The following is a 27735-nucleotide window of genomic DNA, read 5'->3' as shown; positions in this document are numbered from 1 at the left end:
CACAAAATCTCAATGTTTTGGACTTGACACGATTCTAGATTGCTTGTTACGTAAGCGCAATACAGATATTGTGCGGTTCATTTATACGTTACAACACTGTAATCGTAGAGTCCTATCGCAGTTAATATCGTTGTCGCCGTACGACAAGAGAAATTTATACATGATGGATCGAATATTCTTCTCAGTCGATTCGATTTAGCACGCCCGCGATCGGAGAGAGCGAAATAAAAGGTGTCATCTGGAGAAAGAAATTCCTATCTTGGCGTTGTTATTTGCTTACGACCAAACATCTCTTCATCCGGACATTGATCTCTCAATCGAGATCGAGAGGATCGAGCGTCATCAGTCCTCGAAGTGCAGACTCGAGACACTTGAGAGTCTGAAGTAAAATAGGTGTATCACGTGTAGCGCACGTTACTGCGAGACGATTTCCATCAGCGCATAGCTTCTCCGCCATACATGACATAATATGATTTGAAATATCATCACTTTGGATAAATATGTCAGAAATCAAATTTCTAATAAATAGATATATTAATCTCCGTACACAAATACGAAATGTTATAATTCTCGATAACGTTCATAGTGATAACATGTATACTTTCAATTATATCTATCTTAAAATCGGCATTTTTATACTCAATATGATAAAGACTGTGTTTTATCATAATATTATATAATATTATATTTAAAGAAGAAAAAGACATATACATATACGTAATTTGCGATTATTTTGTGATTACTTAGTTACTTAATTACGAATGATTAAAATTTAATAATCTGATCTACAACTAAAAACACGGATAACGTAACGGATCAAACAACAAAATGTGGTCAAGAGACATTCCTCTCGGATCAAAAAGAAAAATCACAATTTCAAAGAAGAAAGAGAATCGAGAGACGCTATTCCTGTCGATAGATGGGAAATTCTTGTCTGATTTATTGAAGAAGGACGGTGGCTTTAAGGAACGAACCAGGCCAAGGAGTCTCAGGGGAGCGCTCCTTGATATTCGGAATTTAATCGCTCGTATATCCACCATTACCTCTCTATCTTGAGCAGCAATTATTGTCAACCGCGTCCTTTGCCTTTCGGTCGGCAGATGAATCTACTTCGGCGCTATCGAGTGCACATTATGTGCGTGCACACGTACACGTACCAACGCACTGCCATGAATACGTGTAGTACGTTATACTGGCACCAAACGTATATAACTCCACTTTATCGCAGCCATTAAGGAGACATTAAGATCCTCTGCCAAGCGAACCAGCTTGACGCTAAGGACAAAAATGGCTCGGTGGTTTTCGTTGGGAAATCCAAGAGTGCGCGAAACGTATCGGGATGCACGGTCGCCACGAGGAAGAAGAGTGTTCTGTGTGAATAGCCGGTGTCGCGCTATCCATGTACCTTAATCGAAGTTTACGCGCGGTTTACTTAATATCGCCGGTAAAGGCACATTGACGAATTATACCAAGTACCGTCGAGTTGAGTTTCGATATCGACGTCGACTCTTTACGATAATGGAGTCGTTTTCGTACTCTGATCGGCGCATACGGCATATATCTATACGCGGCAAAGATTAAGAAAATTGGCTTTTTTCCGTTCGAAAGACGGCCATTCGCATAATTTCGTCCAAGCGCGGAGGTGTCTTCGAAAATCGGCGGTCGGCGCAGCAAAGAGACAAATAAGAGCAAGAATCGATGGTCGCATTAACGTTCCGAGCATAATACCAGACATAAACATCGCCTGGTAAGATATACGCGAAGTCTGATCGCCAGAAAATATCCGTCCAAATAAATATTAACAATCACTATGAATATCGGCCCGTCCACCGATTAATGGAGCAATCCGGATCGTAACCGATTACGATGGATAGGGCATTATCATGAATGCACCAACGGCGCGTTAAAGTCTGGAGACGTCAATTGCGTATCCATGTTAGCGTAGAGAGTGACTCTCGCGACGGTTACACAACGATCCGGAAATCATAAGTACGCGAAACGGGACTGTCGCGAAGCTTTTCCGTCAGTAGAAGAGAGGCCGACTTAGCTCTTGTCCCGTTCAATGCCCAAGATGCTACATCCAGGGCGTTTTATTATTTTCAGGCCTGACTGCAGGTGAGATAAGTGCGCAATAATCCGAGCGGTTGATTGATCGCGTTACGCTCGTCCAGTCGCAACCGTAAACAGAGTGTCGGTAATACATTAATGCCGTGTCACCGTGTAACGTGCCGCCATTCATGCATCAAGTCACACTTGTGCACGCGGGATAGAAGTTTAGTGAATGCACCTAATGTAGTCTGCACGGGATGCACAGCTCGTGAAGTTCGCGCGGAGGCATAATTCATTGCAAACCGAACGCTTCAACTTGTGTGATCGTAAACGTTTCAAACAAGGAGAGGATATTCATTAATTTTTAGATACGTGCTCTGTTTTAGATAATTTATGTAAACGTATAAAGGCGTTATCTCGAGCGGAAATATGCGATTATCTATCCGTGCCGATTAAGAAATAAGAAGCCGACGCGAGTAACGTGTACGATATGAAGGGTTGTTTTGTAGCAAGTAACGAAGTCTCGGTATCTGACCCAGATTAAGGCTATAAACTGTCCAACCGTAACATTGGTACACCCGCTATGTTCCGTGACACTGTTGTGATAAGTGTACGCTGCTCACACTTCGCTCTTTGTCCCGTATTATTAACGGTAAGTCTAAGTTCGACATCCTACAAGCAGAGATCATACATAATAAATCTCAAGGAAAAACAAGGTGTTGCGGCATGAAAACTCCTTTAGTCGCACACTATTATATTATTAATACATTTAGTCACTCGTATTTTCCAACGTGTTTATTGATCTTCGGTTCATTCCGAATCAACCCGTTAATTTTCCTGTTTTTTTCTTCCAGTGTACTCTGAATATTTTTCGCGATCCTTCTCACCCACATATGTACGTACCGTCAGCACGCTCAAAAGTGGGGAACAAAAATGCACGAGCACCTCGGTCACGAATCCGCACGTACAAATTGACACGCAAATATTAGCCGTGCGCCTTAGCATTTCTTAAACAAGTTCATTACCACGAAGCGATACGTTCCTCGTCTTTGTGTGTCGTGGGTGCAGCAACTGCGCTGACCTACAAACCCTGAATCACATTATTAATCGATAACGCATTATCCTCACAGGAATGATAGCCCTATAATGGATTATTACATTGTTTATCTCACGTAAACGTAAACAATTACGACGCAATGAAAACGCGGCGGATGTAATAAAATATAACATTTGTTTTCAGCTGAACATCGAATCAGACGCATCGTGGGCGTTAGTGACAGATCGTAATCGCTGCAGCAACCTCGACGAGAGTGATGCAACCACCATGATTACCGTTGTTAGAGTACTGATATATGGGTTCGGGAATAATGATTCTCTGATTGAATGTATAATTGCGTCGCGATCAGTGCGAAATAACGGTCCATTAGGGCGTGATCGGGCGCGCGAGCTCTTTCTTCTGGGCCTAATCGATCGGGCTATTAGGACCTACCGAACAGCAGGGTCGCGAATGAGTCCCGGACCTCAAAACCTCGAATTTGCGGGGCACGTCTGCATGGACGCGCGAACCACAAGGGAGATCGCCTCGTAGGTGGTCTCGGTAACGACGTATAGACGACGGTGTAAAGCCATTTTAAAGGCCTGCATCCTTATGACGAGACGTCGCGAACTCAACGGCTTAACTAGCTACGTCCTCGCGTTTTATTTGCCTCTCCTCCGCTTGCCGCAGTATATATTCGTCTATTAACGGGGCGATTAGCCGGCTCCTCTCGCTGATCTCACACACCGGCCAAGCGTGATTATTAACTGCCTCGTGCACATAACTGTACACTCCAAGCAGAATTACACTCTGGGAGATGTTAGTAGACGTTCCGACAAGAGATAAGCCATCGATTAGAAATTTGTACATTAATTTCGCGATAACTGAACGTCAAAGTACTCTAATCGTATATTTCGCGACATTTGCGAATTGAAGAATCTAACAACATGCGATTCAGAAGGTAACGATACGATTCAAATCCATCAGACATCAAAGCTTGATTAATACTTCCGGTGTTATTATCGCTCGAAAATGGGAGAATAATAAAATTTTAACGGATATGTCGAGTAGATACGGTTTAGCCTTTCGCAGCGCGAAACTTAGTCACCTCACGGGCCTCCGTCGTGCACTTCGTTCATACCGTGCGGTGAATAACATACGGTGGACACTCCCTGTGACTAAACATCCAGGCCGCCCGCGTCGTGAACTGAAGATGTTTGTTTGGCTTTCCCACGAAGAATGCCATGGAGCACCCTCGAGGAAGGCGACCGTGCGCGTCGAGTGTCCGCGAGTTTTCCCGGAGACCCGACACTTCGATCGCGCCGTCCGTCCCCAAGCATACCGTGGACAGCTATGTTACGCCAGGCGCGAAGCGAACTCGTACAACTGGAGTATACCTGGGTAACTTCGGGGAAACCGGCTTTACGCGCACATTACACGCGAGGTTTTCCATCGTCGTGTACTATGCTTCGTCCATAAAACGTTCGCTTACGGAAATATAACGGAGAAGTACGATACTATATATAACTCTGTAGTTCGTTATATGTGTCATCTTCAATCTTTTGTTCGCGAGCTTCAAACACGACACGTATGTATTATTCTATTCTATTCTATATGTATGCAAGCTTCATCCTTCCAAAAACTATGATGTGATGATCAAAAATAGATATGACAATTGCAATGCGATCAGAACGGAGAAAAATCATCGTGCTACAGGCAAAGTACGATTCAACAATCGTCAACAATGTCGTCACCCGCGAAATACACCCGCAGATAATGTGTGCCACTAGTGACACTTATCTGTTGTCGATCGTAATATTTGCCGACTCGCTATCGCTGCATTAATGCAGCAGTTATGCAGAAACAGACGTTTCCTATTTGTTTCGTAATTGCGACGGTCCATAAAATGAAGTAGACAGCACGGCCGCGATCACGGAACGCTTCGTTATTTCAATCCTCCGGTTCGACGTTGCCTTATAAAATTAGTCATGCCCAGAACGGCATCGGGAGCAGGGCATCCGCTCGGGAACGGCTGGAAAATTGTGGAGAGAACCGGGCAATCGAACAGACGTGAGTTCATGAATTTTTCACAAGTCTCCACGTGGGGTCGTCGTCACTGAGAAAGTCGATATCTGCCGCAGAAAACGTCGCTGTTTGGTCTTCGTCCCGATCTTTCTGTCCGCCTTAAAGGATGTAAAGCCACGATAACTACATGTAGATTCTGCTATGTAGAGTAACCATTCACCCCAAGTGTACTATATTTAATGCCGGTTGCTGAAGTAACCCAATAACGCATGTGTAAAACCAGACTTCTCTCCGTAGCTGCATAAAGAGAATGCATAAGAAAACAACGAATCGAGAAACCACATCGGAGAAAATAGAAGGAACGACGAAGCGTTGATATTTAACGATGAATATTACAATAATTATTTTTTGTTTAACAAGTCACGAAACACATCAAGTTATCAACTGTCTCCAGCATTTAGAATGCAACATTCGTCATAATACTTTATACATTATGTCGTAAAACCTGTCACAATAAATTCCATATTTCGTGATTTACGTTCGTTTCGTTGATATAAACATTTCGTGGGAAAATCGGTAATAAAAAGCGAAGGGCAGTCATCCCGCGGCATCTGTAATGACTTGTATCACGGTGCTCGGACGTCTTTCTTTACCTCCTAACCAGTCCGCTTTTACGATTTTCCATCTTGCGCTTCTAATTTTAGCAATGATAAGATTCTGCATACGGAATGTCTTATCTGAAAGGGTAGCTACGCCGTAAGTGCGAGTCGAATGAGTCAGCTCTCCTAGTGTTAATAATTCAATGAAATAATCTATGAAAAGGCCGACCACATGTCTCCTTCTCCTCCTGCCCGACCAGCTGAGATACGGTTCCCGATAATACAAGCGGAAAGAGCGACGACATCGATCATCTTCTAAATATTTAGTCTCGCGATCACTGACCCGTCCCAACGAGCCTGCTCGCACGCATGCCATTCCGTCTTAATCACGATCCGAGTACGGGCTAGATCTTACTTACGATGTGTGCGCGATACAAGGCGCGACAGTGGCAGCCCGATGCGACTGACCGATGCAATATGCGCATTCGCCGTCGAGGAAGAGCGATAACGCATTGGGGTCGTTATCGCCCTCGTATCGCGTTACGAGCCGAGACGATTCGCGATACGCGAACGCACCTCCTAGTTTTGTACGTTGTACCTCCTTACCCTTGTTCAGACTTTACTGCTTCCACGTTCGCATAACACGGTAGTGCGCGTACATGAACCCTATCTAAGTTGGGATGCTTATTATCCGTCTACGATAGCTAGAACGATAGCGAACCCACAAGGACACTCGCCTGCTGAAAATATCGGAAATATTGAAACATTTATGGGCGCTTGGTGAATATAGCTGCTTTATTATCTTCGCAAAGTTTGAGTCGTCGGATTTTACGTTCACAGCAGATATCGTGATGATATATTTCGTGATGGAGCACTAAGCTTCATGTCGTAAGATTTATACGCTCCATTTTGTAATCATGTATTAAATAAGCAGCGGAATGATAAGCGTGTAAAATCAATAGACAAACGAATAATAAATTGAGTGAGATACCATTATTTTTCGTGATACTGGAACGACAGAAAAATATATCGTGCTCTTGATCTTATTCTACTAAACAGATACTCTACGTACTCGTACAACCTTAGCGACTTTCGTAACGTATGCTTCCGACCTGAAAACACAAGTCGCCCGCGTAAGGTGGATACGGTACGTAATGCCGACATTTACATGAATGGATAAAATTGTCCGAGCGTAAGATCCGAGTGTACCGAGGCGATCTCCTGATCTTGCGCCACGACGGCAATAGCAGCGGTAACGGTGGAGACTAGCTTCTTCAGCTCTCGGCACCATCCCCCTGGAAGTTACGTGACAGGGTACCGGGTTCGACGTCCGACGGGAGGCGGGCTGGTGGAAAACGCGGACAAAACAAGACGCGCTGGTCTCGCGACAAGTCAGCGAAATAAAGTTTGCCCAGTGGCAGTGGCGGTGGCGCCCGAAAACTTGGGAAAACTCGGAGTCTGCCGTGAACCTGATTCGAGGAGGTTAGCACAGCGACAGTGCGCGGGGGTGGGCGTCAGTGGTGGCAATACTCTAAACTAAAGTCGATGGCCGGGAGAGGGGTTCTGGATGGGTTGGGCGCGCACGATCAACTCGTCGAGTTCGATTTGTAAACAAGGCTCTCAATAATGGAAGATTGTTATAACCCGACCGGCACGGTTCCCAAGCATTGCATCCCTCGGATGGAGAGGAGTAAGGAGGGCAAAGAAACGAGAATAATACGCGAGACGAACTGTAACGCCGGACGACACTCGTGAGCAGAGTAGCTAACTGTGAAATGTCGCTCGATGAGAAAGTTGTTAACTCTTTGATGAACTCGTTGATGGCTATTATACGCTATCGTTAGGTAGAATTCGATCGTTTTGCGCACGAACGGTAAAAGGAACGTTTGCAAACAAGAGAAAGAATAAAGACAAAAAGTTAAATAAATGAGAAAAATATTTTATTTTTTGTATAATATAATAGAAGGCTATTTTGAGATATTTCTAGATTTTTATCTTGATTTTCCACTATCATTAATTTCATAACATAATAATTTTGTCAGAGAAGCCAGGTCACACAACGTTAAAGAACTTGCATATAATAGCAGATTGTAACAAGGTTTGTTCAATCTTAAAATCAGTAATCTACAAGTCTCTTGCCTTTTCACTTATAAAATAGATGCATCTTCGAAAAAGATATAAAACGCTCGCGCCCCTTTCCAGAGAGAGCAAGGCGATGATAGTTTTACAGCGTTCAACGTCATCGAATTAACCGCTAATCTCGACTCGCCCAGCCTCTCTATTTCATCTTCAGCGTACCTGTCATCGGCCGTGACGCGCCATTACGTAGCCACGGTAGAAAAGTTAATTGCCGCCGGGGCGCAGCTCCTACACCAAGACACTCATTAGGTAGCTGCGGAGTCCCAGTGACGTCAGGTCTCGGTAACGAGGATATGGGGGCCGACGACTCTTGTATCGTCTACCCTTATGTCCGGCGCGCATGGTGGCGGTCGATTCATCCGGACGATCCGCAGCTTCCCGTCCCATTCGTGCTACTTGGCCGTTCATTGTGATTTACACGATCGTTAACGATACCGACCAAACAGAGAGGGGGCCGGCGAGGGTTGAGAAAGAGAAAGAGGGGGAGATTTACGCTGTTTTGGAGGGTACACAACTGTTCCGTGGATTATACCGCCCGCTTCGTGGAGGGTGCGCGACCTATCCAGGAACGGGCGAACCCTTTTACGAGCACTTCAGCTCGTTACGACGAGCTGAAATGGAAACCTCAGACTCATCACGAATTGCCCGACCGGTTAATCGCAGCTGGTTAGTGAAACAACGGAAGAATTTATAAGCGCGAGCATAAATCATTGATGCAAATGTCGGAGCTCACGCCGCTAAAATTCTCTTGTTGCGCGTATACGTGGACAACGTGATACTCAAGGTCTCGCGCGCAATGAGCACAGCAGGTGTAATGGAAATATTTAATTAGCGTAATTAATTTGGCAATGATTTTTTTTACTTTATTATAAAGCTCGCGATAACTAAAGGTAACTAAAGGTAAATGTCGCCTAGTAGAAAAGAGATTCTAAGGATCGTTGGGAGTCCCGGTTTCTGGTTCTTACACGTCGACGCGACAGTCCTCTCCCTCCCTCTCATTCATCTAACGGATCATCACATCCGAGGAACGGGCTGATTGACTTTTTAATTGGAGTCCCGCGCCCGGCAATTACGATCGCCGACCCCCTTATCCCTAGTTCTCATACTCCGCGCGAGCGGATCGTCGTGCCAGTTCGGTAATACGCAAACTGGAAATCGCCGTGTGTGTATGAGCGTCGTCCTCGTCGCTTGACATCATTTACATCGGTCTGCGACGAACGACCAATCTCGCTTTCATCCCGCCTTGTCACTAACTATGTTGGTTTTAGCCGGCGAGATGATCGGCTTGATACGGCAGCGCCGGAGCAGGTGGACGAAGACAAACGTAAAGGGCTAAAAAAAGATCGGGCACGCCGCACAGGTGATTATGTGAAGCGTATGACAAGTTATAAAACCGATCGGCGGCGTGGTTACAAAGAGCTCGGATCTAAAACACTCGAATCAGTTCGATCCTGAAAGCGGCACGACTCATCCGTAATGTTAAAATTTGATGGAGTACTTGTTTATTTCGGAATAATATTAATATTTCACTCAATATTATTATTAATATCAATGTTGATGATTTCGTTCAATAATCTCACGAAATATTACAGAAAGATCTGTTTCTCTTGAAAATAAAATTTAAGAAACTATTATTTTGTACAACGTTTTCATTTCAGACATATTAAATCTCTTGGTAATTAAGCGAAGAAATTAACAAATTTCAGTTAAAAGATCCATTCAAATTAACCGTGCAAGATTTTGTTATCTATCCGCTCAATATTCAATTCGCCAAAGCCCTTTAATTATCAATGTAAAATAACTCTATAATTAGACCTTCCACGTATTATGCAGGACTGATGTAGTGTCAAGATACCGCGAGCAACCTATTCACTCCTCACGTACGAGCGATTAAATTTCCGAGGTCTTCGTGCATACCTATGCATCCACACGCAGTGCAAAAGGAAGAGATTGATTTATTAGTGCAACGAAATAGTCTTCATTATTCTCATTCTCTCATTCCCTCAAACGACCGAATTCCCAATTTAAACATTATTTTTAAATTATTAAAATTATCGTACGACTTCATCTATCGCATATTTACGAAATGTGTGAATAATTTTATAACATATTGCCAAACAAAATGTTATGGAAAAGCGCTATCAAAAATTATACTCTACTTCAATATAACTCACATGTGGTGTATTTTTAACACGTCCTGCAGGAATCTTTAGTCTAGTCATTAAATCCTCCCCCGCGATAGGAAACCGGCTACTTAAATTGAATGTCAAAGACTCACATGTAAATGAAATATCATTCGAACCAACCCTCTAGCATCGAACGAGCAATCCCATAATACTCAAGAGTGTGAGATACAAAAATGTACCTCCCACAGAGACAAATGTTGCCGGAAGGAAAACAAGAGAAATCGGTTTGAACGACGTCGAGGGGGCAGAGTTCCTTTAGGCTAACGTCCCGCTCGTGCAGCGCGACGTACGAGCCGCCGGGCGGTACCACGACACGTGGAATAATCGATTACGAGCTTTAAGTATTTCTCTGTCACGTATCGAGGAACAATGAGCGTGCAGATTTTCTTCCACGTGAGTGCGTAGGCGAAAAAGGCGAACAGCCTCCATTATTTTTTGCGTGTGAGGGTGGAAGTGGAATATATGCATGCGACCTCTTCCGTGTGCTGGCGGGCATGTACACACGCGCGCGAATGAATATGCAGGGTTTCTTTTGCGACCGAATCTTGGATATCTCTCAGGCAGGCGACATTAAAGTTGCACTACAACCCGATCATGATGCGCGGCCCGCTCGTCCGGTAACGGCCGTCAATAACGGCTGTCTCTTGGATCGAATCTTGTGCGATCTGAGATAATAATAAAGAGAAAAAGGAGGAAAAGAGATGTGCCAATCGCGCATACTACGGACGATGCTGTCGTCGCAATTAAATCCGTTGAGAAACCAACGTTGGACCTGTCGCGATCGGAGGGTGTCGTCTTCTGTCGGCCGCGGCGTGCATGGACCGTCGCGTCGATTCGACCACGACCATCGATCATTCTTACGGCTTTATGGATTTCGGTCCGCGCGATTTACTTCCTCCTTCGATGATAGTGGACTTTACACTTTGTCACCGGGTGCAAATTCAGTCGCGGTTGAACGCCCCGAATAAATACGTCATGAGCGACCGCGATCGATTTGCCAAGTCGTTCGGAAAGTGACGACGATAAAATAAAAAGCAGACTCTCGTGAAAGGGAATATTCGGATAGGGCGAGGGGGATTATTCATAATACATTCGTGCACAAGCGTATCGATTCTCCAACTTGGGATAAATATATCACTAATTGGGAACATAATCGATTTCCCCAGAATATCATTGTATTATTCTCGGAAAATGGGAGAACGATTCTTGTTTAATTATTATGTTACGGCAGATCAATTATTCTAATGTTATCACAACATGAATTCGAGAGGAAAAGAATAACAATTTTAAATAATACATTTTACATATGTAACCACATCACAAAACTTGCGATTCATAGCACAAGTACACCCAAGTAGGATATCTCCACGTGGAATATACTCAGGTAGTCCATCGGATTGTCCAGGAAAGAGTGACTCTCGCTTCCACGAGCGAGGGTTTTCCTCTCGCTCGGAGCGAATACGCAATTCCGAGGGATTAGAGACGTCACCCTACACCCGTCTTATTTCGCCTTACGCCCAGTAACGTACACCGGATGAAGAAATGTCCTGAGCCAGCGCATTGCTCTACCTACCCACCGCCGCTACCTGTGTTGCGTGCAATGGTAGCAATGGTAGCGTTCGCACGGCCACCTCCGCCTCCGATGCCGTCGTCGCTGTGTACCATGGCGGGGCAGCTCTCTCGATCTTCGCCTCGAGGTTGGAACTCAATCCGACCTGGCGCCGACTGTCACGCACGAAGCACGAACAAATCAACTACCACGCGTGATCATCTATATACCGTCACCCGCACGGTTCTTAGAAGCAAGGTACAATGTACATCCTCGCAATTATCACGTAAAATGCATCAATAAACCAGAAAAAGACGTTCGCCAGAACTTCTTTGCGCGAAAAGATATTTCTAACACATATTTAGCATTCAAGTGTCAAATGATATTTACAGTTTTCCGAATGCTGTTCACATTAAGAGCTATAAGACTGAGCGATCTTTTAAACGGAGCCATGTATGGAAAAGGATGGAAAAATTTCTCAGGCATATTTATTGTCGATTAGAGGAGCATACCGCCTACGGTCATTCGCACTTTAAACCGCTCGCACCTGCGAGGATCGCGTGAAATGTTCCGTGACAGATGAGGCACAGATATTTCCGTGTGGCTTAGTATCTATTGTATAACGGCTTCACGCGGCCGTCCACTCTCCCTCTCTTCGTGAATGCCATTTCTCTTAAATATCGATTTCGATGCAAGCCGTAACACGTGTTATCGTAACTTGTACACGGTGGACATACGTACGTGTTCGATTCCAGCGGGCTCCCGAGCAATTCCCCGTACGAACCGAGAGAGTGAGTACCTACGTGTGCACAGGGAGAGTAAGTACTGGACTTATGTACGCGCACGGTACACGCGGCGTTAGATTACTTTCATGCCGTGTTTGTCGTGCGTCGGACTTGCCAGTCCACGATTGCGGCTGATTTCCATGATGTTAAGCCGCTGTTCAGACCTTCAGCATCACAGTATCCAGGTTGCATTGATAGTGTAAGAAAGCGGAGTAAACTCTGACTTTCAGATCAGTTTTAACTCTTATTGACTTTTCCAGAATGTAAAAATACGCAGAACAAGAAAGAGAGTCGTGTAACAATCAATCAATTTTAAGTTTGAGAGCTTCAGTAAAAAGTTCTTTGTAGAGAAGCTTGAGAAAAGTGAAGAGATTTCAGGTAAAAATACAAAATGCATATAAATTGTATTAGTTCTGAGAAAGGAACCATGTACCTTTTTAAAAGCTGGTTGACGGCATGAATGGTGCCATTATTAGGCAGGAGTCCAATGGGGTAACTGTCCCTACACCTTTATTACCTCGAAAGAGAGATAAATGAATCGGAGGAACTGAACGGTACACCTGCAGCAGACGCAGGTCAGTTCTGCTTGTAAACGAATGCCTTTACTTAACACGTTATCGTGCCTAATAATTGATCAAATTACTGATAAGAGACTGGAAAATCACGTATATGCTCTCCTGTTTGGAAAATGTCAGAATATTCGTTCCTCACTCGAGTCGAGTTCCTCAATCGATAATGATAATGGATCTTTTGTCGAAAACAAAATGTCACACTCGAAATGTTTCATAATCTAAATATGCACAAAATAATTTATTATTATTATTATTGTTCACAAAATATTAAATGAAAGATTAAGAGTCAAACAAATCAATGCGGGCAATTAAAAATAATACGTTCTCCAATACCGACAATGATAAAATAAATCAGTTCCAAAGTGCAATGCGAAACATAAGATTTGCAAAATTTCTTAATGCGTTTAAGATAAGCATTTAACGTACATTCGCGTTGCTTTAATGCTATTTTTGCTCACAGGATATCTGATCTTAATTAACAAGATCGTCGATTATAGACAAGTATCTTGCTTTTACGGTATCAATGAAAATGCACAATGGCACAGCTTACTCGCGCTTTTCGTTTGTTATTCTTTTTATCTTTGATAATCAAAAGCGCGCAGATTCAGTTCTATAAAAAGAATCGGACTTGAAATCATTTATTCACGAGACCCCCATCTGAGTATCAATCGAACAAAAAATCCAACGGAGAGCTCAAGGATTTTATGCTCGCAGATATACCCAGATATACAGTTTGTTCGATGAAACCCTGTCGCAATGTAGTATTCGATATCAAACTGTGACACAAGACAGATAATATCATTACCGCAACCTTGGTTTTCCTGATTGGATTGTCTTCGCATCCATACGTGGTGGATACCGTTCGATCTACTATACGTTGCAATAACCAATAATAACAGAGTAAACGAGCAAGCGAGAGATCAACCTACCATTTTTACATTCCACCAGTTGCTTTTGATTATGTATTAATATAATGATTTTATATAAATTCAACTATGTCCGAAATCAAAATTTTCTCCCCAAGATTTTTCACACATTTTAATATCCTTGCTAGAGAAAAAGGATAAAAATTATTTCCATAACTAGTGCAAAATAATAATGCAGTTATGTTTTCTTTGCAAAATAATATCATCGTGCTCATAACGTTCGTACATACGCATAAAAATTATATTACACCTGTATACGTCGCAACCTTGCGCGTGATATTTGAGCTCGCGAGTGCGTTAAAGTCTTAAAAGTGTTTCAAGAGAAGGAACAATGAGAGATCTAAAATGCCTGCTTCACGCATTTCTTTAATGAGGTCTAAGTATGAATCATTATATGCAATCACTGTTCCCATGGTCGCTAAAATCTTTCTTATGTTCACTTATTATTCATGTTAGCACACGCATCGTCGCGGATTTACAATGTTTGCACATCGTGGCGTAGGTCGAACTTATCCGACAACGTGCTCGATTCGATGCACCGTTCGGGCGTGGATCGGTCGCAGCACGAGGAAATGTTCGCAAGGATCTTTCTCATGAATCATAAATGTTAATTTTCGAGAGACAATTAAGCATCACTGTTAAGATTTTCTTGTTCGCGTAAAAGCCATGAAAGGCGTTTAATTTAATGGCGGTGTCATTAGAACGCAGTTCAATGTTGTCCTCGTCGTTGCGGGAATAATCGAGATTTAAGATCAAGTGGAAAATGGACGAGAAAATCCGAGACTAATCATCGTTATCAATTTGTTTGAAACTCCATTCGGAGGTGCAAGGTGTACGCGACCACAAAAATCTTCCGTCCATTACCGGAGAGACACGATAAAACCCAACGAGTCGTGAAAGGTCCCAGGCGGCTTATGATCAGACGGCGCAACGAATGCTGTCATTCATGTCAGAACAGGAGATAATGCCCTGCAATTCAGACTGACTTCCATGTGGTGCAAAATAAACGACCTACGTACACGCGTTACGTTATCCCGCACGCGCGCGCACGCGCTCTCTCTCTCCTTTCCCCGCCGACGAAATATCGAAAACGTGCCTGTGATTATAGGGATTGCAACCACAAGCAGAATAAATCGGAATGCAGATAATGGCATCGCGCGATCTCACAAGACAAAGAAGAACGCTCACGGCACACGATCAGGAGTCATCAATTTGTCATCGATAACGAAAGTTCAATCAGTTTGTAACAATTGATCGAACATGAGGTATAAACGACCAGTACGATGAGGAGGAGAGATCAAGGAAAGAAGAGGCGAGACAGAGGGTAAAGGGAAAAGAAAGCATGGGAGCAAAGAGGCTGAAACGCGTGGCGTTGCCTAATCACGCGGAGCTCATCCGGAAAGCATTTTAATTGCGCGTTTTCCTTATCTAAAATATGCCCCCTTATCGCGGCAGCGTCATTTGATTTTTCTCGCTGACAACTCGCCGCCGTCTGATAATCGCCAAAGCGGCGGAATTCCATGATCGAGTGTTTACCTGTTCAAACGCAAACGATCTCATGTATATCTATTACGGCCGTCGCCTTCCTATATATTGATTCGGTTTTCGATCTGGAGCAGGGCGATCCACCGCGACAGTGTGTCGCCAGCAAAATCGAAACTTATTCGCGCAGATCTCCGATAAGTCGAGGAGTGTCTCCACTCGACAATTCGAAAGTCCAGTTGCTATCTTTTTAGTTTGTTCATTTAAGCAAGTTGGCGAAATGCTTAGATCAACATCGTGAAAACTCCCACTACTGCAGATGAATGTTGAGGATTAAAACGTTGAGTGATGTTGTGGGATAAGTGGCATTAGCAGAAACTAGTGAGTAATATTTACATAGGATATTATCTCTCACTAATGCATATTTAATTACCTACGAATCTTTGTGAAGGAAATCAGCAAAAATTGTTGACAAAATATATAACACATAGCACATTTAATATGGCTAACACGTTGACATAAAATTCATAATTATATTTATAATTACATTCGCTGCAATAATAATTAAAAAATATAGAATACGTAGAGAGTGAGAAAATCTCAGAAAAAGGAAGAATGGAATCAGATGCACAAGTCGAACAAATGGTGTACCGTGAAATCACGCATGAATTCCCCTAACCAATGCGAGCAGCCGTTGGCTTAAAAGGGTATAAGGCTTTTCGTTAACCGACTGCAAACCGTGTCAAGGCCCTTTCGGTTACACTCATCTGCAGGGGTTACTGATCCGGCGTGGCAAAGGGTTGCGCACATCAGGCCATCGGTTGAGTACCGCTGCCCGAGACCGTTATGCACCAGCAGCAGTGCAAATAAATTAAAAGTGACGCTTCAGAATGAAAGCTGTACTTTCCTTCTTTGGACGTTTCGCCAGTTAAAATGCAATCTCGTTCGACAAGCTATCGAAATAAATTGCCATGCAGATTACCATCAGAAGCACCTCTTTCGTACGTGTATAGGGAAGAAGGGCTCGGAGGAGTAGTCAATCTTCACCCTTAAACTATCCCAGTAGCACACGCCGCACTCGAAACGAATACCGTTATGCAAGCGCCGTCATACCCGCGAGGTACGACTCTTCTTTCTCTCGGTCTTGTTTGATCATAACTGCATTTGAAAAACCGACACGCTTTTTCAGGCCGAAACCTACTTGTCAGCTTTCCGTGAAAAATTCACGTCTCCAAAATGGACACGTCCCTTTCGAGGGTCAAAGTCTACATTTTGCCTACCAAGATCCATCAATCTCGCATTCCCATCGCATATTGTTAGTTTCAGTACGCAAACAACTTCGAAAACCGTTGAACGACCTCGAGCGCACACGCGAAGTACTTGTGTACGTTTAATCTTAAATGAAATCTTCGAACTGATTTGTAATCAGTCAAATGCCCAATCAAGAACCGATTTTAGGTCGCGTGCATATTGGCGAACGAGCTACAAACTGTAAAGAACAGAAGGGCTTATTCATGAAACAAAACTTTAGCGCAAATAATTTCATGAGAACACACATAATGAGCATTACAACTAATACGCAATGCCATCGTTCTATTGCATATGCTTGAATTTTATTTCATGAGTATAAGTTTATCGCTTCCAGCTCATCGTCGCCCGTCGCCAAGCGTACTTTTACGCGCACTTTTACGAGTAAATCCGCGTCGGGTCACGAGAAACGCGCCAACGTGCCGTGATGATCCTGCGTGTGTGTAGAACTTACATTTGGTTCCGCGTTAAACGACGTGGATTGACGAGATCGTGAAGGAACCGCGTGATCCGGAGCGGACGTCATCCCAGTATTCGTGTACGAGTACTTTCGGTCAGCTCGGAGTCAGGATCATTCACCACTCTCGTCCTCGTCGTCGCACTCGCGACCACTACTACCACCATCAACAAAAAGAACAGGAACAACAACAGCAGCAACAACACCGTCACCGCACGCAGCACTAATACACGCAGATCACCACGGAGCACGGAGAATGAACGGGCAGCGAATTTCTTTTCTTGTCGCACGCGAGTGGACACACGCGCGCATGCACGCTCCTCTGACTCGCGAGGGGAATGCTCAAGTGTCGCTGTAACGTGGCGGGGATGCTGAGATCGTCCTTCCACCCGACCCCCTCGGAATCATCTTAATGTGATTGACTCGCACGACTCGATCGAGATAACGCGGGGCCACGCCGCGTGGCACATCCGATGAAACGCCGTCGAAAGTGGGGTTGACTTGCGCCTACTTCCGCTTTCTGGTTTTACTCTTTTTTTTATATTTCTCTTAATAAAAAGACACTCACGTGCTAAAAGTGAGACGCATCCAGGCGCGTTTGCGTCAGCAGCGTCGACGCATTGCGTCGGGCTGGCCTCCGGGAGCTGCTTTTAAAATCCTCGCATCTAACGACGCCGCGCTGACTTCCTTTTCGTCACTTTGCCTCTCCGTCGTCCGAAACGCACCGTCGATCTCCGCCGATTCGATCGGCAACACTTTGAACGTTCACACAACGTCGCGTGCACCACGTTGACTTTATTCGATATCGCTCAGTAACTGGAGTAAACCGCGTACTGCTCCAAAACTGGACGCTATGCACTGCTGCGTCTGCGACACTGACTCTCGCGTGGACCACCGGCGTTATCCACTAGCGGAATCGCCAGCAAGCACCGCGGCTACAGGTAAGCTTGACACATCCTATGAGGCACAATCCTATGTATCCAAGCGACTCCGGTCGACCATGCGCGGTCGGCTCGCTCGGTCCGCGCGAAACCTCTCATCCGCGCACCGATGTGATTCCACCCCCCGAACGTGCAAGCGAACGACCGAGCGGTAGCAGCGACTCAAGACCGGCGGCGAGCGGCAGTGGTAACGGGGTGATAGCAGCGTGGCCGGTACATCATCGCTTCGAGCCGGGCATCGAGGCACGCCAGCATTCTAATCGAGTTACGAGAAATCGCTCCGTCGTGGACAACACTCGTGGGCAACCGGGGGTGGTTGCGGCGCAACGCCGTGCTCCACGGACACTCCGGAGAACGCACGGTCCTCTCGGTGCGCGAGCAACCCTCCAAAGGAACGATCGCACCTTCCTGCGTGCGCGAGGGTGCACGCGTCAAGCCGGCAAGATCGCGAACGCGAGATACAGCCGGCCGCGCTGTCAGCGGTGGCGAGATGCATCCAGGTCTCTCTCTCTCCTTTTCCCGTGACCGGCGGCTGCGGCGCGACGACAACGACAGCGACAACGACAACGACGACAGCAACGGCGGTGCGACGACACGACCGTGGCACGCATGTAGCGCGACAGTATACGACAACGGTGCAGCTGCACGCCGTGTATCTCGACGGCTCGGAGGCGCGCAAGTCAGCCCCACTAGTGCTCGCTCGTCGCTTACCTGGCCGCTGCCCTGCCGCCGCCGCTCGCCTAGAGTGTACCCCCACCCCTCTCACGCCACCCCTCCACTCGTATCGTACACGAGGCTGCCCCTCCATCGACGTGTTCTCTCTTCCCCACCCCTCCCGCCCTCCTCCTCCTCCGCCACCTCCTCCTCTTTCTATCCCTCACGCGGCGTGTACTCCTCGGACGTACGCCCCCGCGCCTGCCGCGCAACCCTACCTCCGCCACGCACGCAGCGTACGCTCTCTTTTATAGTGAAATGATATGGAAACGCGCGTCGGTGGCTGCTGCCCGACCAGGGGAAAGTCCGCGGCGATTTCACGGCAACACGTGGCAGCAACCCCCCGTGCTCCGCCGGCTGCAACCCTCGCGTACCTCGCCGGCTGCGATCTCCCAGGAACGCCGTCGCTGGATGGAACCATTTACCTTAGTTCGTGTGTCTTTAAACGCTCTTTGTGTGCCGAAAAATTCTTCATTCTTTAGCAAGAATTTCGATCGGGATTCCGCGATAATCGTTAAAGATAAATGCATCATACGTCGTTGACGAGTTTCCGATTTGCATCCAAAGTCCTTGTGACTCGTCTTACCGCCAACTGTCGTATCGCTGAAAAATCGCAACTCAGTATATTGATTTTTTAAAGTTGCCACACTCTCGAAGTGCGAGCGTTATCAGGTGTATTCCTGGCAGATTGGGTCGGTCATTATCTTCCCGATGCTCGATAAATTATTAGCTGTGACAGTCACTGGCATTGCGTCTTCTGCATATACAACGGAACAGAATGGCGACGCCGCGACATCGACGCGAATCTTGCTGGTACCACACGATTCTTCCTTCGGAATATATTCCTTGGGAATGGCCAGTCTCTCAAGATGACGCTTCTCTGAATATTCTTCCTGATGTGCGTCGACTTCTCCACAACTGCCATCGCTGACGATCGAACGTTTCGCACACTCGCATTTTTAAGCCATCACGCAACACTCGGCGCACAATAACTTAAAGGTCACTTTATAACAGCTGGACAATCCGCGAATTGAAAGTGCGCGCGTGAGAAAGAGAGAGAGAGAGAGAGAGAAAGAGAAGGAGAGAGCGCAACATCCCGCCGCCATCGGCAGGCGTGTCGGCGGCGAGTGTTCCTGCGCGCGGCGCGGCGAGCCCGCGCCATTCGCGCGCGCGATTTATTTATCTCTTTTTTATTACTTTCGTTTCGCCGCCGGGATGTGACGGCCAGGCGGTGTATAAATCACGGCGCGAGGCGTATCGGCAGTGTGGTATTCCGCCGCGCTGAATCGCACGCACCGTCCGGCGAGCGGTGACGAGCGGCCGGTTGCGCAATACCCGCGAGCCGAGAGCCCGAGGTTTGTTTTTCTAAGTGAGTCAACGGCACGATTATTTTAATATATTTCAATAGACGCCGGACGGCGTTGCACCATTCACGAGGCACTCAAGGACCCTCTCGCGGAACACGCGTGATTTTCGCGTTGTCCGCCCCGTGACGAGGTGAACGAGAGGATGCCGCGATACACGCGGCGGCGCGAGGTCGCGCGGAGAACGGCGTGCTGAAGGAAAGGGATCCGCGATGCAGCTCATCTCCGCGGCGCGAGAGAGGATGAGACACTGATGATGGAACGTAGCGGCGTCACGAACGCCCGGTGGCCCAACGCCAACAACGAGATAATTAATTATCAATCGAGCCGCGAGCGCGCGCTGATTATTCCTGACGCGCGTATGAGCGCGCGCTTGATTGTCGCCGCTCGTTTCGCGTTGATAGCGGCAAGGAATCAGCGTCTGCCCCCGAGTGAGTACGCGTTCTTGCGCTGTTCTGCTTACGCTGCGCTATTAAATGCGCGTTCAACGTGGTTTCAATATCCGAGATGACGCCCGGCGGCAAGCCAAGATAGCCGATGATAGCGCAGACACGACATTGCAGAACGCTTCGTGTGACGCGCACGTTTTACAGCGTGCGTCGTGATAATAAAGCTTTGGAGCTACGAGCGATAAAATCTTATTCTGCAATTAACTTCAAATGCCTTTTTATTTTACAGAATTATGGTTTGTAGTGCGTGTATTAAAATATTTGACGTTGCGATCACAAAGTCAATGAAGAGCACATCTTTCAATTAAAACTTTAACCTGCGAAAAAAATAATTTATCTTATTACACATATATTAGCATCAACGCTAAACGTTAATATTTTCCAGATCAAGTATCTCTGAATGCACGCGGCAAAATGGTACATCTTCCGTGATGAGCGTCTTTTTAGAGGGCGGCCTTTAATTTTCCCGAATTGTCATATCAGATTACCTTAATTAGTTTCGTCCGCGTCAGACGATTGACCGATAAGTGAATGTTAGGGTCTCGCTATTTTACGAGAGTCAGTCCGCCGTCCCTTTTCGGCTGTTCCTAAAATGCCGACTACGTGTCGCCAAATCTTGCTCCAAATGGCCTAATTCATCGAACAACGACGAGACTTTACGTGGGAGAACGCAGTCGGCGTCTTTTAGGGCCGTATCTTGACGGATACCGGCCATTCAACGCACGTACGCAATGTAAAATATCGTTTCACACGCATAACACACCAACGGCTCATGATCTTGCTCACGACGAGGCCTCTAGCTACTTTCGTATCTCTTTGATCTTTTAACAACTGATCGAAAAGGTAATAAACGTTAGCTGTACTTTACTGGACGAATAAAAAAGTTTTAGTTAACTTATTTTAATCAATTATTGTATCAATTAGTGCGATTTGATAGATTGTTAGAACATTTGCGTCAAAATTAATTTTCCTCGGAAATAGTCTGAACATTCCTCCCTTTAGTAGCAGAAATGTTGAGAGATCTTTGCTCCTGTCGTTTCAATCAGCTTCATTAGCGGCAGCACCACTGTGTACGGTCCTGAAAGTCGGTATATTTGATCGGTACAAAGCGCTTCTGCCTATCTGAATTAACCTGTACCATCGGTGTTGGGCTACCTACCCTACACGTTGCGTCATTTAGGAGCCATTTTTGAGGAACTCGCTTCACACGACACACGTACGTACACGCGCTCACGTAAACACCGGCAGAAAGAGAAGCGAATGACGACTTTAACTGAGACGAGGGTGAATTGGGTTGCTCGCTTAATTACCGAAGGCGACAAGTGTCGGTGCCGGTGGTACGGGCCAAATTCACCAGAAACCTGATTTGGGATACCTGAGGCCTGGCGCTGGCGTAAATCATAGAACAATAGGACGGGATCTTTGTTCGTCGGTTGGGACGGAACTCTCTGAAAAGCCGAGGGAAGATACCTTTACTTCCCTTGTTCACGTTTTCAAAGAAAGATCACGAGGCATCATTCGGCGAGACCCTCGTCGATCTCGCTGCGTCGGAGGTACGGATTCGTACACGCAACGCCTTATCACCGATCCGTTTCGATATCCGTTCGACCTTCGACAACGAGCATCTGAATCGCGAGCGGGAAAGATAGAGAGAAAGAGAGACAGTGACCGTGTGCCGATCTCCGATAAAGCTCAATCTGCGGGTTAAAGCCCGAAGTAACGCGAGGCAAGAGCAAGAACGGTTGATTAGGCACGGCGCGTGTTTCTTCTTACATAGAACGAGACTCATGAATGTAACTCGGATTGATAATCGTCGTATTGCGGCCAGCTCGTATGACGAATCGTCCGCAGGAGCTGCCCACATCCTCGAGAACTCTTCCACGCTGAGTAACCGATGACACGGTCACGGATTGAAATATCTCAACGTGCGCGTCCTTTCTTCTATTTTTGGCCGACATAAAACGAATGAGTCCGCGTGCACGAGGTCTTTATTATATTAGATCCGGTCGCGGCGTGTGCTTCAAGAAAGGATCGCACGAATCCCGAATTCGAGGATCGTTTAGCGATTACGGGCGATTAATTGATGCTAATGAACGCCGGTGATCGCGTAGAACTTAAACACAACGGTATCACGATCAGAATCTTCCTATGCGCATGATAGATAAATAAAATAAAACGCGACTCGTACCGCTTTATCGGCTATGTCAGAGCGTTGCTGTACACGTGGTAATCAGCTGGACTGATTGCGACCCGCTCGCTGTATATTTTTGGAAGATCTGCGCCGGCAGAGATTCGATTGAGTCCAGAGTACAATACCGTAACGCTGTTTGCTGGCAGAAATATTTTCTATAATTAATTACTTTAATGCGAAAATTCGATGCAATTTTTTTACATCGAACGTTACTATCATTTGATTTTTTGCCACTATATAAGGTACAGTCTTATATAGGTCCTTTCATTTAAAGATTCTTCTTCCAATTTTACGTTGATTTGGCAATCTGCCTAGAAACTTGCTTTTAAATAAACAGTGATTAATAATCACAGATGTATAATAATGTCTACATTGATAAACAGCAACGACGTTGCAGTATAGGCATCGTATTTATAACATGAATAAATGATACGATAAGTCTTATAGACAGGAAACGTTATAAGCGGTTCGTTATGTCACGAACGATGTGTTTTATTCCACCTCTATTTGTCACAAGCTTACCAGGCAGCAGATTGCAGTCTGCGCACCAATTAGTCACTCTCATGGCAATCTGCTACCTGCTTGCAACCTGCGACCAGTTTTAGGACGCAACAAATCGCGACTCATTTCGTTGAACATTGCGCTGAACGGGATATCGGAGAAACGTTGTTTTTTTTCCTTTGCAGGCGGACGACATTTTAAATCGTGCGCTTTATGTAATTCGCTTTATAAATCCGTTGGGGAATTTATTTAAATCGCTGTGTTGGAAACAGATGGACAATCGTGCTAATAATAAAATACAATTAACTGTGCTTTATGGAAGAGCAAATGGAAAAATGTATAGCAGCATGCTGTTAGATATGAAATATACATAATGTAATATATATGCAGAATGATATGCGAATATCTTTTGACGCTCTTCGGAGCGCACGTTCAGCCAAAACACCGTTTATCTTCCTACTAACTATGTAGAACGATTCACGAAATGTTATTGTGAGTCATCGCTGTCGCAGATTGTAGACTGCGTGCCAATCAAGCTCATGTGATCCAATATGCTCCAATATACATTTATCTCAATATTCGTCAGACCTCTCGGTTTCCGATGTACAGGCGATGCTCAAATAAACGAAGAATTCTCGTTTGCTTCGACATTGCCATTTTATGTTTTTGAAACACAATCTAAGCATTTTGAATATTTAATAATTGCACCTTCTACCTCCATCGAACGAATAGCATCTACAGATAATTTTGGGTAACAGCAAAGTTCGTAGAAATTTTCCCTTAGTGAATAAATTGTCAGGTAAACTGCCAGATAAACTGTCCAGCAGGGAGACTAAACAATGTCATCGTCACAGTGCAAGAACGCGAGATATTAAAGCGTTGCAAAACTTTTCTCGACGTGCACACATGATGCGATGAAACGTTACACGAGTATAATGCATACGTGCCACGCTCCTACAGCGGCAGCGAATAACGCGCGCGTGATGTACACGTTAACGCTCCCGGGTCTCGTTGGAAGGACGGGACGAGGAAACTACACGCGACAATTATTATAGTTGCCGTTACGACGGTAAGGATCTCCGCGGGTTTACGTAAGATCGGCAGGAACGCGCTTCTCACGCGCGGATTACGAAACCGCGATCGTTTTCAGCAGGTAGACGCAAAAAGAATTTTCCCCCCGACTCGCTCGCGGCGTAGCCGCAAACGCGCGCGCGCGCGCGAATACATGCGTTAAACGCAAAGGGAGAGAAACTGGTTCAAAGAGGCCGAGCGGAGGAAGCGGAGGCACCATGTATAGTAGTGTGTATAGTAGACGCGCGCGTCACACGGGTCCCCCTTCGTGTCGTGTAGCTTGCACGACGCGCGTATTAAGTCCCGCGGCGCGGCCCGCTCCGACCGCATTTAATCAGTTTGCGGTCGCGGCCCGCTCTCTTATGCCCTTTTAATACGTTTTCTCCTCTCCACCGTTCCTTTGCTCTACGCGCGACACCGCGACGTAACTCAACTCCCGTGTACAACGCGCGTTCGCCGCGCAATACTGGCGACGCGAACGATCGCTCCTTTCTCCAGATGGACGACGAGGTTGCCAGCTGGCGAGATCGCGTCCGCGATCCTTTTGTACGCCCGTAAAGAAAGAAAGCGAGTCCGACGAGGCGGCGGAGCGATTCTATTGCAAGTTGGAATCTTTGGAAATCGCACGATCACCGCGGATATATTATAGTATGCTGGAGCAATATGGAGATTACCGCTGCAAAATCGGACACATCGCGAAGAGAGGATTTATTATTTTATTGGCCCGCGCGTGGATTTAGCAGTGCGCCCGTTGTCGCTCCGTTTCATGCGGTCGGATATAAATTAACGGGGGCATTAACGACAGGAGAGGAAGTAATTAAGTTCCGTATAAATATACATACAAGTATATCGGGCTGCACAAATGTAAATTATGGCAGGACGATCGCGTCCTGTCCGAGGGCCGAGTTCGATCTCTCGAATTTTATTTGGCCGTTCGGTCCGTTTCCCTTCCTTCCCGCATAGGATTCAGGAGTACACGAGAGTATCCGCGGCGGGTTTTAGGAGGTTTTACGCCTGTTCCAGTGGGCCGACCGGCAATTTGGTGGAATTAAATAATAGCGCCCGTCCCATTAACGTAACGACGCGACCGGCGATGTCTCGCAGGATTCGTGAGAGAGGACCTCGAGGTGGATGGAGGCACGCCAGGTACGCTCACGTTTTATTTCACCGTAACGTGCCAGAAGGTTTACACATACCTACACATCTCAGGAGTCGGGACCCTCCGAGAGGGTACACCCCACAGGTCCTGTGTGGTCTATCGCGCTCCCCGAAATTATTACCAACAATCTCCCCGAGATTCCTTCGTCAATCTTAAAATTTGTCAAGGATCCCTGCTGCTGCCAACGCCGGACGCGCATTCGTACCGACTTATAAGTGCCGCTTAAGAATTAATAAGCGACGCATTCGTTCGGAGCTGGAAACCCTGCCAACTCTTCACCAACGTGAAGCTAACCGAACAGAAGCGAGCTCCGATAAACTGTACATATAATAGTTCAATTTACTACGGAGGATTACACATAGTCCTTACCGAGTCTAGTACTTTTAATATTAAGTATAATATTAAAATTTAATCAATATTCATACTATAGTGAATTAATAAAGTCAGGAATTAATAATATCGCTTATAAATTACGTAACGCAGATTGACACTTTTCGCTTCGCATCATGTGACATGTTCCATGATTGAATCTACTTCAGCGTGCAATAAATCTTCACTTCCTTGGTCCATGGATGACCCTGCTCTTCCGAGAAGCGGACAAAGCCAGTAAAAGAGCGCGGCCGGCTAGCTAGATGGAGTCGCGCGAGAGAAGCGAATGAAGACGTAGCTATAAACATAAAAGACGTGAAGCGGGTAAACGGCGCGGTTTTCACTGCTTAATAATTCCTTTTACTGCCGCGGGCCTGAAACTCGAGCTCTTCTGTAACGGCACGGTTCGGTCGTTGCGACTCGGCCGTAGCGGCTACCTCGCGCGTTCTGTGCGCTTCCGGCGAATTTACGGTCGGGGTTGATAATGTACCACCCTCTTTTCACGGTAATACGAAAAAGACATACGTCCATGTCGATACCCGACGCTTTTAGGCGATCTATGCTTGGCGGCCACAACGCCACGCCGCGCGGACCCACCGCAGCTTTGTGACACCACAACTTTCCGCTGCAATAACATTCACGTCTCTACAACAACAGCACGGCCCATGAGACGAGAGATCCACTCTGCAACAATAATACTACATGTGTGGCCTCAGACAGTGGTGCTCAGATTTTTCGCATTCTCGAGCGTCACTTGCGTCCCGAAGGCAAAAATTGTAACCACGGAATGGAAACGCGTGCGCGATGACTTTTGTACGATACCGCGAGCTCGCATTACGTTCGCTGATTCGACGTATGCAGCGAAATGTTGTTGTTGCGTTAAATTATTTTCCCGATGCATCTTCTGCTTTCGTTGCGCGGATCGATGATCTCTTTGCGGAGACCGCCTCTAACTAACGCGGCTTTTGCTGCCCGCGCCGAGTGCGAAGAAAAATGGGAATCTTCACGGAAGATGGGAATGAGTACGAATGTCGCGAGACGTCACGGGAACGTTCTAAGTTACGAAGGTAATATTTGCAAACAGGTAATAGACGCGTTAGAACGGCGCCTCAACAAGTGGCGGACTGTCCCCTTCTTGTTTAAACGACCGCGAACGTGTGAATGGATTTTCTGTTCGCAGAAAGCGCGGCCGGACTCCGTGCGAGATTTCCATTCACGGCTTTCTCGTCTATTCCACACTCTTTCGCCGTCAATCACCGAAAGGCGCGCGAAGTTAAGAGCTATGTTTATAATGCTTACGAGGAAACGCTCGGAATTATCCGATCTTCACCAATTTTTGAACTTAAACTTCGGATATGTCATAGGAAATAAAAATATGAACCACGTATCTTTTTATATGTGTTTCTCGCACTTTTAGGGATTGAACAACCTCTTGAAGCTAATTCGATATATATAATTCCAGTCGAATCATGAAAATCGTACGGAATACGAAAAGATTTTTACTATTGTTTAATGGCGAATTCGATTGGATGCGCTAGTGCGCACTGCGTGCATATTAAGGCTTGGTTACAATCAATTTTTATAAGAAGAAACATAAGAATATAAATATAAAAATTGACTGTAAACAAACCTTGGTGTGCACTCAGTACGTACTAGTGCATCCAATCGAATTCGCCATAAGTAACTTAAAGAATTTTTATAAAGTCGACAATTACAAGATTTTATGTGATATATTCATTCGTATATAACTGTCGGTTATAAGATGATATCTTTGAAAAATATACTGTGAATATTATGCTCTATGCATCACTTTTATGCCTAACTCTTTTATGCTCCATATGCGCTGTAAGACAGATAACGAAG

At 45.8% G+C, this 27735-nt stretch overlaps 1 protein-coding gene across 2 annotated transcripts in view; it reads right to left on the bottom strand.

Moving 5' to 3' along the window:
• LOC105281715 (fibroblast growth factor 18) overlaps positions 1-27735 on the bottom strand; it is a 114122-nt gene that overhangs the window by 39911 nt on the left and 46476 nt on the right. Inside the window, exon 1 of one of the 2 annotated variants that reach the window (XM_011343142.2) lies at positions 17682-18739. The exons of the other annotated variant lie outside the window; for it this stretch is intronic. Coding sequence (XP_011341444.2) covers positions 17682-17701 — 20 coding nt within the window. The 5' untranslated portion in view covers positions 17702-18739. Of the gene's footprint in view, positions 1-17681; positions 18740-27735 lie in introns of those variants that run through there. 2 annotated transcript variants of the gene reach the window in all.

Source organism: Ooceraea biroi, chromosome 2 (assembly GCF_003672135.1).
Source record: "Ooceraea biroi isolate clonal line C1 chromosome 2, Obir_v5.4, whole genome shotgun sequence".
NCBI classification, from domain to species: Eukaryota; Metazoa; Arthropoda; class Insecta; order Hymenoptera; family Formicidae; genus Ooceraea; species Ooceraea biroi.
Note: the sequence above shows the minus strand (reverse complement) of the source record. Positions and strands in the feature narration are given on the sequence as shown.